The 15,268-nt window shown below is 40.9% G+C and overlaps 1 protein-coding gene across 3 annotated transcripts in view; it reads right to left on the bottom strand.

The window, feature by feature from the left end:
- Positions 1-2,353: 2,353 nt before the first annotated feature.
- LOC107850219 (two-component response regulator-like PRR37) overlaps positions 2,354-15,268 on the bottom strand; it is a 41,460-nt gene continuing 28,545 nt past the window's right edge. For 2 of the 3 annotated variants that reach the window (XM_016694627.2, XM_016694629.2), the window contains 7 exons: positions 8,775-8,936; positions 8,529-8,662; positions 8,141-8,302; positions 4,602-4,785; positions 4,041-4,479; positions 3,163-3,961; positions 2,354-2,839 (listed from right to left, as the gene is read on the bottom strand). In XM_016694627.2, coding sequence (XP_016550113.2) covers positions 2,732-2,839; positions 3,163-3,961; positions 4,041-4,479; positions 4,602-4,785; positions 8,141-8,302; positions 8,529-8,662; positions 8,775-8,936 — 1,988 coding nt within the window. In that variant the 3' untranslated portion in view covers positions 2,354-2,731. Of the gene's footprint in view, positions 2,840-3,162; positions 3,962-4,040; positions 4,480-4,601; positions 4,786-8,140; positions 8,303-8,528; positions 8,663-8,774; positions 8,937-9,099; positions 9,184-15,268 lie in introns of all 3 variants that reach the window. The other variant, XM_016694628.2, reaches the window with a different exon arrangement.

Genomic DNA, 15,268 nt, shown 5'->3' with positions numbered 1-15,268 from the left:
TGAAGGCTCACCCGTCAGTTAGGCTAAGACCTTCAACAGAAATTCCTAAGTCCAAGAACTACAATGCCTTCATAGATTCTAAAGGGTCACCGATCAAACTAAGATTGATACATTAGTCCTTTTAGACATCGGTTTAGTGGATCTACATCAGTTAATAGTCGTACCCTTGACAAGGTATTGAACACTCTTCCAGCTGGAGTTACAGGTTAAACCCCGATTAGCTCAGATTGGGGTATGTCAATTATTAGTAGCTCCCACAAATTAGATTCAAATATTTGTATAACCCTGTATTTAGTTATTCATCTTATCATACAGTACATATTTATTACTTCGTCTTGCATCAGTTTATCATATTACGTGCATCATGTTCAGGATATATCAGTTATTTCATATCTCACATACTCAGTACATTCAAAGTACTGATTGCATAGTTTCTTTTGCATGATATTACCTCATAATATAGGTTTCGACATTCAGCATTCGACTGCGCATAGTATGATCCCTACTACATCAGCAACAGTACTTTGTGAGTCCTCGTCATTCGAGAAATAGTATCAATATTTTATTTTATTTTATTTCAATTTCAGACAGTTAGAGCTAGTTGGGAGCCTATCCCCGCAGCTCGTCTTATTACGGGCTTTCAGACATACAATTTGATGTTCAGTTTTTTGTGGTTTCAAACTCAGATAATATTATTGATTGATTTATTATTTCACCATTCAGGTTAGCTTTCGGACAGTGTTATTCAGTTTTATACAGTGCTCTTAGTGTTAGGCCATGGGTTTGCTTGGGATCACTTGACACTCTAAGCACCGTGTTATGACTAAGGGTAGTCTCGGATCGTGACACATACCCATTCTCGTTGATTTTGAAGTTATTTCTTGCCTTTATATAATTTGATGTTCAGTTTTTGGTGATTTCAAACTCAGATATTATTATTGATTGATTTATTATTTCATTCAATTTAGCTTCCGCACATTGTTATTTAGTTTTATATAGTGTTCTTAGTGTTATGTCAGGCCATGAGTTTGCTTGAGATCACTTGTGACTCTAAGCACCGTGTAACGACTAGGGATAGTCTCGAATCATGACACAAACCAATTCTCACAGTTTTTGAAGTTATTTCTTGCCTTTATATAAAAGCACATTATTCCATGATAATAAGGTTCCCAACATTCAGGTGTTACCCAATGCCTTGGGAGATGACAGTGGCACTCTGCCTACAACCCATTTGGAGTTGTCTTGAGGCCAAAAAAACGTCCATAGATATTTGGAATGAAGTGATCGACAAACCTGAGAAAAGGTCGACAAGATGGAACACTCAATATCTATCTTCCGTAGGTTGGGTCACGCTGAATAACAGCGTTCTGGATGCGTTGTCTACTTATGTCTCTCTTTACTATCTGATATTATTGATAAGAAATCTCTAAGAAGAAACTTGTTGGGCATCAATGAAAAGGTGTTGTCTCCATCAATAAGCAACTAGGCGGTTTGGGGTTGAAATTCAATAAATACTTGTTCTGGAAGTGATTATGGAGATTTAATAAAGATATGTACTTTAGAGGTAGATGATTATTCATAAATATGGTCTTCTTGGTAACTGGGTCACTAAGACATTCAACTCTATATGAGACCTGCACGTAGAAAGCCATCAGGAAACATGATAAGGAGTATGCTCTAAGGTCTGGCTTCACAGTTGGTAATTAAGAAAAATTTGCTTATGGAGTGACAACAGGAAGGCATGGCCCTCCTAAAGATCTGTTCTCAAATTCTTTCTGCTGATAAAATACTTCAGTAGCCACCACAGATGAAGTTAGGAACTCAGAAATTCTCCTTCAGAAACTACTTAATGATTGGGGGAAGTCTATAAAGTGGTTGAAATGTTGACGATTTTGGAAGTCCTCAAAGGGTGATGATGTCAACCGATACTAAGGAGTTATTGTAGGCATAGACATTAAAACAAACTATAGACAGAAAGGGTGCTCAATGTCACCAACTTTATCTGTTGGACTATTTATAAAGGAACATTAGATGTTTCGAGAATAGAAATAACTCTATACAGGAATCAGGCAAAATTATTGTCATTTCAATTCTGGTATAAAAAGAATTATGTAATTGACGCAGAATCACTGGCAGATTTGTTTTGATTCCTTCAAAGATTCTAGGCCTTCTATAATTACCTTATTGCTAATATCAACTTGATACTGATGATGACAAATTTGCCTCTCAAAATGGGCGAAAAAAAGAAGCTAATTTGGAGGGGACAGATGGCTAGTCTTGTGTTACAGTAGTCTGCTGGATCCCTTCAGAAACTATAGGACAAACGTAAAACATATCAGAGAAGTAAACTTACTGGAGTGTAAAATGAGATGGATAATATTAGTACGAAATGTATCTAGTGTTACAAGAGACTTTGGAAAAGCAGTTTTAAGCACACTAGAAAGCACAGCATACTGAAGAATTTTATTAGGGTATCCCAACATCTAAAGTTCAAATTAAGTATCTTGAACCCGGCTATATAACAAAGACGTCTTCATAGGACTCCCCAATTAATATAATCTCCAATAAGCAATTATTACTAGACAGCAATACCATTTTTTTTTTTTCAACAGACAGCAATACCTCAACTAAATAAATTTAGCTGTGGAACCAAACTGCTTCTCCCTACCTAGGCGACCAAAGCTAAGCTTGAACTCATTTGACATGAATCATCCAATTAAAATGGTAGGGGTCAGGAATGTGTATCGTTGCTTTTACTTTTGTCTGCATCCTGACGCACAAATTGCCCTCGTATACGTGGCCTCTGTTCAGCGAGTCTCTTTCTACTCTGGTACCGGACCTAAAATGTACGGAAAGAAACTTCAGATAAGTTTTGCTCCTCTGCCATATATTGACTGTTCGATAGCTTTAAAACCAAGAATAGCTAAACAAAGAACTCTCGACTTCACTGAAGAGATGTAGTAGGCAAAGTTGCAATATTTACTTGATGTTACATATTATTGCATGCAGAAATATAATATGATAAAAAGGGAAAAAGAAAAAATAAGGTAAATGGGATGCTGAACGGCATAGAAAGAAGGTTTAAGTGGGAATTCAACAAACTACAATATTTGGTTAGATCCAAGCAGAACTTCAATTATGTACTGCAACAGTAACAATTACCTTCTTCTCAAAACACCTCTCCTTCCTCTTTTGCCGGAACTTAATCAAAGCAGCCGTTCTTTGAGCCGAGTGATCAACACCTCTGCTTGCACCTCCACTCCCACTGCCAATTTCACATTTTTCACCAGTTCCATTTTCCGCTACCAAATTTGTTCCCTCAGCAACTACAGCAGTGCTGCTCCCATTTTGGCCACTGCTTCCATTTTGTCCATTGCTTCCATTGTTACTTCCTGATGCACTTCCATAATTAGCAGCATTTCCTTCTACCGGAGTACCTACCATGTCAGATGTTCCGCAATCTGGAGCAGCTTCAACAGCGTTTCTCAGAGACGAAACATCAGCGTTAAGCAGCTGTTGTTGCTGCTGCAAGTTAAGCACATGGTGGTGATGGTGATGATAGTGATGATGGTGGTGCTGAACTTGGAACTTCTGGTGTATCGCTCTTGCTTGGCCCAGAGCTGCCTTTGCAGCATCTTGCTTTCCAGGAACCATAGGTTGAAGAGAAGAATTATTTCCATGTTGCACTGGTTGAAATGCAGAACAGGGATGGGCATTGACTGCAGGTTTGTTTATTGGCTTGTCGATTAATGTGTCTGGTTTGATGAAAAAATTATTTGTCGAGGAGCCCATGTCATTGTTGTTACTACTTCCATTTGAGCGCTGATTAGGGGTACTACTTGACTTGGATTGCAAGTTATGCATTGATTCTGTTTTTGCAGCTTCGGAATTATTATTAACAGGTGAGCAGCTGCCCACGTTTCCAGTTGGAGCCTGATTAGCAGTTGAAGCAGCATTATACCTGCATGTGACGACAATCAATTAGCAACTGTAGCTTCTTTGGTCAGCTGTTAAGTTTTAGTGACTGTTGAATCACATGCCTAGAGAATGCTGATAGATCTGAATGCCGGAGTATATTGCGCTCTTGCACACCAATCCCATTCTCTCCAGCATCTCGAAGTTGCTTCAAACTAAGCTCAAGTGAAGGTATGTCTTTACTGACATAGGTAGCAATTTCTTTGATGTTTGTGATCTTGGAAGGATCATGTGGAACTTCATTGGCCGTACTTTCTACTTGAGGTGTACATGTGTTGGTTATGTTACCCATATAACCAACATCTTTCTCCTTCAGGTCATCTTCCCGTGTTCCCTTGTTCAGCTTTAGGTTTCTACCCATTTTCTCATTATCCTTAGGATCTAAATCCAAATGTTTGTCCTTCATAGAAGCTGCTAAACCATCCATAACTTTACCTGATAGGCCGTCAAGCTCTGGAACATTAGCAACGCCTATGTTCAAATCTTTACCTGTTCTAGCATTTCCTGAGATGTAAACCACATCACGGATATAACAGATGAATATTAACACAATAAAAAAGTAAAAAGCATAAATAGAATATTGATCTAAGATGTTTTTATCCATGGGATTTGCAAGAGCCACCTACCCAGTTCATCCTTCTCATTGAGGCATTTTCTGGTGGCATTTGCAGGCACCCAGGTAGCACTAAGTGCTTCTGTCCTTGAATGGATAACCTGGGCACGCGTGCTATCAGGGGGATCAGCCAATTCATTCCATGGTGACATGGGTTTGGGGCTGTTGACTTCAATGGCCCTTTTGGACCATGAACTCTACAAAAAAGGAAACAAGAAGATGAGTGATAATGGAAGAAAGTTATTGCAAGCCCTTATCTGCATATGTAGGAATATAGATCAAGATGTTAAAGAGTTTATGATTCCTGAATTTGCTACAATAACTTAGATAGAAATCCCGACATGAGCTAGCTATTCAGTTTCTGCTGCCTACAAGTATGCAATATGCATTATCCTGTTCATGGAACGTGTGTAAATACTATACCAAGGTTGAGCTAAATTTGGGTGGGCTAAAACATGTCGAGTCAATGAATGGTTCATGATTCAAGTATGATATTTACTTGAGTCAACATAAGCAGGTCATTTGGGCTATAGAATGGGTCATAATAACCAACCCACCCGAGTCAACATCATTATAAAGAGAGTGAGTGTGAAGAGAGAGATACACCACAAAACCAAATCAAAAGCCTTTTCTTTTGTTTATGGAGTGTGTGTGAAGCAGGACATGGAGCAGTTAGTGGGCGCAAATTAAGGTAGATGGTTAGTGGGTAGGAGTGTATCCTAACTAGTAGGTAGGAGTGCTTTGTTTGTGATTGTGCCTATGGTCATAGTGGTATGCGTGTGTCTACTAGTTCCTTGTTGTGGTGTTTTGCTGATGTTTGTGATTTTGGATAGGTAATTTATAGTACTCTGTGGGTGTGTGGTTTCTTTTATTATTTAGTGGTGTGTTATCCCTTTTTGCTGTTTGTTTTTATGATTTTTGGTTTGTTTGTTTGCTATACTATTAGTTCATAGTTGTCCTGTGTCGGGGGTCTTTCGGAAAGAGCCTGTCTACTTCTGAGGTAGATGGACTGCGTACACTCTACCCTCCCGAGAAACCACTGTGGGAATACACGGGGTATGTTGTTGTTGTAGTGCGCGTGAACACCGGGACAAAAATATCCCTAACCAACCAAGTAGAATTATTTCTGTTTTTTTACAGCGTTTCTTATGGAGCAATTTGGGTTATATTAGGTTCCCGAACTTTTGAGGCAATTCAAGTTGTCCCAACTGAACCATCCATGTATATGTTCCTAATTCAAGTGCACGAGTTAGGGGATAGTTTCAGCCTTTTATGGTCAAGTTTTAAATGAAGAGAGGAAATGGTTAAGCATATATGGTTAAGCATATCCAGAACAAGAATAATGGAGGTAACTGTCAGATACCCTACAGGTTTTCACACAGAAAAAAGGGAATCTCAGAAATCATGAAGCTGCTTGATTTGGATTATTTTGTATGAGAATAAACTTTTTTCTGGTTTAATCAGCTCTAATAGTTACAATCGCTATTAGTCAGAGCTATTATCTCGATACAGCTGACTAGTCAGTATTGAGATAATACAACTGATTTATGATTTAATCAGTACTGAGATAATGGCTCAATCAACTGATTATCCAAAACGATTATCCTAAACAACTGTTCATAGTCTCTGGTATGATCACTCTTCTATAGAGTCAGAAACATTTAACACAATCCAAAACAATAATGCCAGAGATTTCAGTACCTATGCCAGCATAATTGGCTAACCATACTATTCTACAAAGCTATTAGCTACAAAGTATTAAGGATAATCCCCGGGAAAAAGTATTAGGGCAATCATATGTGTCTGTGTATAAGGTTTATGGATAGTAGGTTGGCAATGTACACACTTCCTGATTCACTATAATACGCCCCCAATCCCCCCCCCCCCCCCCCCCCCCCCCCCCCCCCCCTTTAAAAAGGGATTTTTTGGCCTTTCACCTAAATTCCCCAATTTCCCTCCATATGATTCCCAGATTCCCACCATCTTCTCTGATCTAACCCGCTGTTCTCTGCCACTTTCCAATCTTATGTTCTATACTTCCCACCACTTCTCTGTCTGGTTGATAATTAGATTAAGAAATGCAAAAGTTACTGATTTACAACACAACGCAAAGAAGTGATCCGTTCTTATTCTCTCTTTTCCAAGGATTAAAAAGATCAAATTACCCAAACACACAAAAACTTCTAAATAGGGGCGGCAATTGGCGGGTTGGGTCAAATTTGGGCGGGTACAAATGGGTTAAGATAACAAACGGGTCAATACCCAACCCGACCCAAATTTGTTTGGGTCAAAACAGGTTAGGCAATGGGTTATAACTCAACCCAGTCCAATTCTTACTAAGCTTGAATTGCTTTATTTGTTCTTTTATAAATTTTTAGCACCAAATAAAATTATTTTTTTTCTTTATTATGACGACTATATATAACATATAAAATTTAAAAAAATAAAATAAAATATTATAACAAGATTTCTCAAAAATCAATTCGGGTTACATATCAACCCAATTTTTAACGGGTTGAAATGGGTTGGGTTGACATATGTTAATATTTTAAAATACTTTAACAAAGAAGTTCTAAGCAACCGAAATAAAACTCAACTTGAAAGCATTTTATGTTTTGATTGGTGACGGCTCATTCCTAACCTAAACTTGACTGGGTTATTGAAACCGGGCGTCATGTTGTTGCTAACCTGGGTAAATAAGTTCCAATTAACCTGGGTTTGCTTACCTACAATTATCCCATCTTGATTGTTGTCTGGCTTGTCGCTCATGATGGGGAGAGAAAGGAGTTTCAGGGCTTTTGGACAAAGTCAGAAGCGACCTTCCGGATGATGACGATAGAAGAGTTGCATTACAACTCCTCTTATCCTCTTTTTTATACTTACAAATAACATGACAAACTTACCTAATACTTTATCAAAGGGATAGAGAATTAACAGAGGTAGTTAGTTATCTATCACAGTCGTAAATATAGAAACGTTCATTAAGCACCTGACAGCTTAAAAGCACTTTTACATATGGAAAGTTTGCGGGTATACGGAAAAATTCAATTTGAAAGCCTGCTTGGAGAAGGGGATGAAGTAGTCCGGCAGTGAAAGGAACAACAAGAAGAAAACAACTTACCAAGTATAATCCCACAAAGTGTGGCAGTGAGAGGAACAAGTTACTGAAAAAATCTGGTGGCCAGGATTGTGCGGAAGCAATAACTACCCAAGGAGCTGGATAGCTGCAGCTGCTATTTGTCTAGAGCTGGATAGCTGCAGCTGCTATTTGTCTAATAGAATAGATATATGTATTGGCCATGCCTTTCAAGATAACCAGAAATTTGTGAAACCTACCCAACTTCAACTGAATGTCTGACACCTAAACTTCCATTTACTTGGATTTTTCAAGCCCATCCACGTAAGATACTAACTAGAATGAAGAAGAAACTGTGTTATCCCCTTCATTTGAATAAAAGGGGATTTGCACAGGGACATACAGGACAGTGCTACAACACAAGAGACCACTAATAGAAGAGTAACGCCAAACTGTAGCCGTGAAGAAAAGAATACCTGGGTGCCACTTCCATTGTCACTTCCATCCCTGTCGTCTAGATCAAAGCTCCCATTCTCAGCTTCATCATTGCTATCTGCATTGTTTTCCGACATTTCAACACTTTTAGATTTCGCCGACTTCTGAGTTTGTATACCACTTTCGCTTCCGCTTCCGCTCGACTGAGGAAAGGATGTGAAATCAAAGCAAAATGGGTCACTCAATATGCAGTCCGTACTAGGTGCTTTTTAAGGCAACAAGAAGAAAAGAGGTCTAGAATGACAAGTTAAAGTTTCCAGTTTCAAATGGAGTCACATAAGGTGCTTCCAAACCAAGATTCAGTGTCGGGGTTTAAGAAGGCATTCCCAAAATTTCCAGTTACAAATGAAGATGACTGCATAAACTTACACAATGGCATTTCCTCCAAACGTGCTGCCAGAGATTTTTAAGCTCATTTTTTCGAATAGGCTTCACTAAAAAGTCAACTGCGCCCTTTGACAAACACTTAAAGACTATACCCATAGAGTCATTAGACGACATCACTGCACACAAAACTCATCAGGTGGAGCAGTTAAAAGTATCATATCGTCTAGTTATTAAGGAAAATTTTCAAAAATGAATAAGCCAAATAAATTATGTGGGGATGATACTTACTAATCACCGGAACATTCTTGAGAGTTTTGTGGTTCATAATCTTTGACAAAAGACCAATGCCTGACAAATACGGCATGGCCACCTCCGTCAGAACAAGATCAACATGGTTAGTCAGATCTTCTAGAATCCTCCATGCTTCAAGGGCATATCCCACAGCTATAACTGCAATTATTTCATCATAATAGATTCAATAAGAAAATTAAAAAAAAAAAAAAAGACAGAACGGATCGAGAGAATCAAAAATCAGCAATTTCTTGGTTCACTCTCAAACAATTGAGTTCTAAAAATCTTAAAGAGATATCCACGTCCCAACAAAAAGAAATACCATCTCAGGACAAGAATTTCGCCCTTTATCTCGTACATATCCTCTTATGCATATTCACCTGATTCAGTTCACAAGCAAGCCAACCTACCCAGCAAGTAAAGAAAAAAACAAGTAATGGAAGCAAATGATTTGAAGCAACCTTTTGCAAAATCAAGTAATAACATGCACAAAAGAAGCATAATAGAGATGCATAATGTTCCTTAGGCTTCTTAACAGTAGAGGTGCAAATATTTGTTATGAAGTAAAAGAGCTGCAAGTATATATAGATTACTTGTAGGTTACAACATTAAATTACTCCATCCAGATCCTTTGACTAGTGGGAGTTAGAGGACAAGTATTGTAATTAGCACGATAGCATTTACTGAGAACATTCACATTATGATGCATACGACAATTACCACTACGCCTTAATACCGGATAAGTTTGAGGTTGGAGATATGAATTTTCATGCATAATGTTGCTCCATTTAAGCACATCTCATATTAATATTATATAAATAATAATATTAGAAGTTAACAATATTTTTCATCGGCATATAATCTTTGATAAGACTAAAGGACTTCTATAGAACACATGACCAAAAATAAATTCATGATCATGACTTTAGATCTTTTTTCATAGATTGCCCCTTATTTTTTGCCAGGTCTGCATGCAATCCAAGAGATTGTAGGCCTTTCGAGACAACTTCTTTCCATATAATTTTAGGTCTACCTTATCCTCTTCTAGCACCTTCATTCACCATGATTTTCCACCTACAAACCAGTACATCTGAGGTTGATGCAAGACATGATCAAACCATCTTTAGAAAGCTTCTTATTTTTTATCCTCGATATACACTACGTGCACCTTCAGCAAAATGTGATCATTTAAATTTTCTATATTCTTGCATAATTGCCAATCCATCTTAGCAAGGCTGGTTTTGTGGATATATTGGACTTTAGCAACCCAACATCAATGCTAATACAACATTAAAGGCCTTATCATTGATCTATAGGACCTACATTCCACTTTGGTAGCTACTTTTCTATCACTTCCCCGTTTCAACCATCCTATTTTCATTCTACGAGTATCATCATATCTCATACCATTCTCATAAAATATCGAGCTTAGATATCTGAATTATTTGCATTTAGGTACTGCAAGCCTATCTATCTTATGTTGATCATTTAACAATTTCACTCTTCTTGTGTTGATCATTTAACAATTTCTTATGCGCTAAATTTATATTTAGTTTTATTCTTCTTATACTCTCGAGTGTTTCTCTATCTTCGACAATTTGTGTGCATCACCAATTCGCATACACTGTGGATCTCATTGTACCATATAAGTGAGCCATTCATAATTAGGGTAAAAAAGTATGGTCCCAATGCAGCGTTATCAAAAGTGAAAAGTGCAAAAAAGCACGAAGGTCTGTTCGCGCAACCCTCCTATTTTGATTCTCTGTGTATCATCATATCTCATACCACTCTTAAAATATCGAGCTTAGATATCTGAATTATTTGAATTTAGGTACTGCAAGCCTATCTATCTCACCCCTACTTCACTCTTCTTGTGCTGATAAAATCTTTAACAATTTCTTATGCGCTAAATTTATATTCAGTTTTATTCTTCTACTCTCGAGTCGAGTTTCTCTACCGTTCAAGCTTTTGGTCGACATGTGCGCATCACTAATTAGCATACATTATGGGATCTCAATGTACTATGTTAGTGAGTCCATAATTAGGGTAAACAAGAACGGTCTCAATGCAGTGTTATAAAAAGTGAAAAGCACAAAAAAGCTCTAAGTTCTGTTGGAGCTTAAAGCACAAAGCGCAAATGAAAGTATGGGCTTCAATGAAAAAAGGTGCAAAGGGAGAAAAAATATAAATATTCATGTTTAGTACAAGACTGATAATTACAAGCATGAATGACAAATATATAAACAAAGAAATTGAAAAACAATTACGATATGTTACCTTTATCAAAAAAAAAAAAAGAAAAAAAATTACGATAAAGTGAAATATCAATTGCTTCGTGTCGCCTCTTCAGAAGAGACTCATTGGCAAGAAAAAGTATGTCGTAAAAACTTGATGACAATAGTGAATCGCACATAAAGCGAGGCAAGGGCTCAACACGTTTTGAGCCTCGCTTTAGGGCTTAAGCGCACCTTTGATATCACCGTCCCATTGTCAATCCCAGGACTCTCCTCCTATAGTTCTTGTTAGAATATGAGTACAAATAGGAATAGCATATAAAATCATATTTGGAAAAGGATTGTATTGTAGTATTCTATTTGAAAAAAGATTGAAATGTAGTGTCTATAAATAGGATCTCAGTGTAATAATGTAGTCACAACAACAGCAACAACAACAACAAACCCAGTGTATTCCCACTTAGTGGGGTCTGGGGGGGTAAGATGTACGCAGTCCATACCTCTACCTCTGATGAAGTAGAAAGGCTGTTTCCGAAAGACCCCCGGCTCAAGGCACAAGATATCACACAAACACATAGTAAAGCACAGAAGCAGATGACATAACATAAATACGGCACCCATAAGGAATATAAAACAGAGGAAAGCAGAGGAAAGCACACAGATTCGTAATAAGCATGGAACACTGAACACGGAATCATAACGGGAATAAAAAAATAAAAAATATAAAAAATAAAAAATAAAAAATATAAAAAATATAAAAAATAAAAAACCCCCACCAAGTAATTCCCTACACTAGCGACCCAATCTGGCCCTACTCTTCTGCCGTAATTCGCGTCTTCCAGACCTTCCTATCTAGGGTCATGTCCTCGGTGAGCTGTAACTGTTCCATGTCCCGCCTAATCACCTCACCCCAGTACTTCTTCGGCCTACCCCTACCCCGCCTAAAACCATCCAACGCTAGACTCTCACACCTACGGACCGGGGCATCCATGCCCCTCCTCTTCACGTGTCCGAACCATCTCAATCGTGCTTCCCGCATCTTACACTCCACTGAAGTCACACCAACCTTCTCCCGGATAGTCTCATTCCGAACTCTATCCCCTCGAGTCAGTCCACACATCCAGCGCAACATCCGCATTTCTGCCACCTTCATTTTTTGGATGTGGGAGTTCTTAACTGGCCAACACTCCGCTCCATACAGCAAGGCCGGACGGACTACCACCCTATAGAATTTGCCTTTAAGCTTGGGCGGCACCTTCTTATCACACAGCACCCCCGACGCGAGTTTCCACTTCATCCATCCCGCCCCAATACGGTGCGAGACATCCTCGTCAATCTCACCGTTACTCTGGATCACGGACCCGAGATACTTGAACTTATCCCTCTTACATACCTCCTGTGCTTCCAGCTTCACTACTACCTCGTTCTCCCGCCTCACGTCATTAAACTTACATTCCACATACTCTGTCTTGCTTCTGCTCACCCTGAACCCTTTAGACTCAAGAGTTTGCCTCCACATCTCTAATTTGTCATTTACACCCCCTCGAGTCTCATCTATCAGAACTACATCGTCTACAAAGAGCATACACCACGGCACCTCCCCTTGAATACGCCGCGTCAACACATCCATTACTAACGCAAACAAAAAGGGACTAAGAGTAGATCCCTGATGCAATCCTGTCCGGACAGTGAAATGCTCTGAGTCTCCTCCCGCCGTCCTCACCTGGGTTTTCGCTCCCTCATACATATCCTTAATTACTCTGATATATGCCTGCGGTACTCCCCTCACCTCCAAGCATCTCCAAAGCACCTCCCTGGTGACTTTGTCGTAAGCCTTTTCCAGGTCGATAAACACCATGTGCAGATCCTTCTTTCTTTCCCTATACTGCTCCACCAACCTCCGTACCAGGTGGATTGCCTCCGTCGTCGAGCGGCCGGGCATAAATCCGAACTGGTTTTCCGAGATAGACACTATCCGTCTCAGCCTCACCTCGACCACTCTCTCCCAGATCTTCATAGAGTGACTCAATAACTTAATCCCCCTATAGTTATTACAACTCTGAATGTCCCCCTTATTCTTATAGAGAGGGATCATGGTACTCCACCTCCACGCCTCGGGCATCTTTGCCTTCCTGAAAATTTCATTAAACAATCCAGTCAACCACCTTACACCAGCCTCTCCAACGAACTTCCAAAACTCCACCGGTATCTCATCCGGCCCCGTCGCCCTAGCCCTACGCATCCTGCGGACTGCCTGTCTAACCTCTTCTACCTTAAAACGTCTACAATAGCTAAAATCCCGACACTCCTCTGAGTGCTCCAGTTCCCCTAACACAATAGCTCTGTCCCCCTCGTCATTCAAGAGCCTATGAAAGTACGACTGCCATCTCTTCTTTATGTGGCCGTCCTCCACCAACACTCTACCGTCCTCCCCTTTAATGCACCTCACCTGATCGAGGTCACGACCCTTCCTCTCCCTAGCCTTAGCGAGTCTAAACAACTTTTTCTCCCCTCCTTTCCCCTGTAACCCTGCATACAAGCTCTCAAAAGCGGCCGTCTTAGCTGCCGTGACCGCTGACTTCGCCTCCTTCCTCGCTAGCTTGTACTCTTTCCTGTTTACCCGCTTCTCTTCTTCGTCCTTACTTTCCACCAACTTAGCATACGCCTCTTTCTTGGTCTCCACTTTCTTCTCCACCTCTTCATTCCACCACCAATCCCTCCGATGGTGACCGGCCCGGCCCCTAGAAACACCCAACACCTCCCTTACATTCTCCCTGATGCACCTTGCCGCCCTGTCCCACATACTATCCACGTCCCCCCTACACTCCCACACCCCCTTGCCCGCCAACCTCTCCCCTATCTCCCACGCATTCACTGGCGTCAAGCCGCCCCACTTAATTCTCGGTCTACACTCCTTACTCCTCCTCTTTCTATTCTTCTTTATACCCAAATCCATAATCAAAAGCCTATGTTGGGTCGAGAGATTCTCACTCGGGATGACTTTACAGTCCTTACACAACGCCCTATCCCCTTTCCTAAGCAACAAAAAGTCAATCTGGGTCCTGGCTATCGTGCTCCGAAAAGTGATCAGGTGCTCGTCCTTCTTCGGGAAGCCCGAGTTCACCACCACCAGCCCAAAGGCCCTCGCAAACTCCAATAGGGTCGCCCCCTCTTCATTTCTCTCTCCAAAACCAAAACCACCATGCACATCCCCAAAGCCTCCCGGTAGCGCCCCGATGTGCCCGTTGAAATCCCCTGCTACAACAATCTTCTCCGAACTGGGCACGCCTCTCACCACCTCCTCCAAAGCCTCCCAGAACCGCATCTTCTCCTCCCCCTCCGCTCCCACTTGCGGCGCATAAGCACTACACACGTTCAGGGTAAACCCCCGAATGACCAACTTAATAGTCATCAACCTATCGTTGATCCTCTTCACCTCCACTACCTGACCTCTAAGCTCTTCATCTACTAAGATGCCAACTCCATTCCTACGCCTCTCGCTCCCAGAGTACCACAGCTTGTAACCATCCACATCCCTAGCCTTAGACCCTACCCACTTGGTCTCTTGGACACACGCAAGGTTGATCCTGATCCTCCTCTTCCTAAGAATCTTCACAAGCTCTACGGACTTACCCTGAAGGGTCCCTATATTCCAAGACCCAACCCTCAGCCTACCGTCGCTATCCACACGCCCCCCACTACCTCCCCCTCGGCCCAACTTTGGCCTCCCGCCCACTCCCGCCCTCTCCCCATCCCCCGCCCCCACCACGGCCCCACGCCCCAACCCCCTCGGACATGACCCTATCCACCCATTACCACCCACAGCCACAACTACCCGACAGTATAGGAAAATATAAAGATGAACCCGGTGACAGTATCAAAGCAGCAGCAAGGAAATACAAAGCTCACACACATTCAAAGTAATATTCCCGAAATAAAACTAAGAAACGACCACAGCAACAGCCACAACAGACAACAGACAAGGTACAGGGGCTACTACGAGCAAAATACTAAGGATGGAATATGAAATAATGAAATAAAATGCAATAAGGATGGAATATGAAATAATGAAATAAAATGCAATACGAAATAACGAAATAACAAAGGTTAGAAGTCACCGGATTTCGCTTGGAGCTGCGGCTGCTGGAGACGGCGTAGCGGTTGCAGACGGAGTTTCGGCCTGTTGGAGACCGAATTGGCGGCTGGAGACCGGGCGGCGGCAGGTTGAAGGCCGAGGTGGGGGGGGGGGGGGGGGGG

This window comes from Capsicum annuum, chromosome 12 (assembly GCF_002878395.1).
Source record: "Capsicum annuum cultivar UCD-10X-F1 chromosome 12, UCD10Xv1.1, whole genome shotgun sequence".
In the NCBI taxonomy this organism is placed as follows: domain Eukaryota; kingdom Viridiplantae; phylum Streptophyta; class Magnoliopsida; order Solanales; family Solanaceae; genus Capsicum; species Capsicum annuum.
Note: the sequence above shows the minus strand (reverse complement) of the source record. Positions and strands in the feature narration are given on the sequence as shown.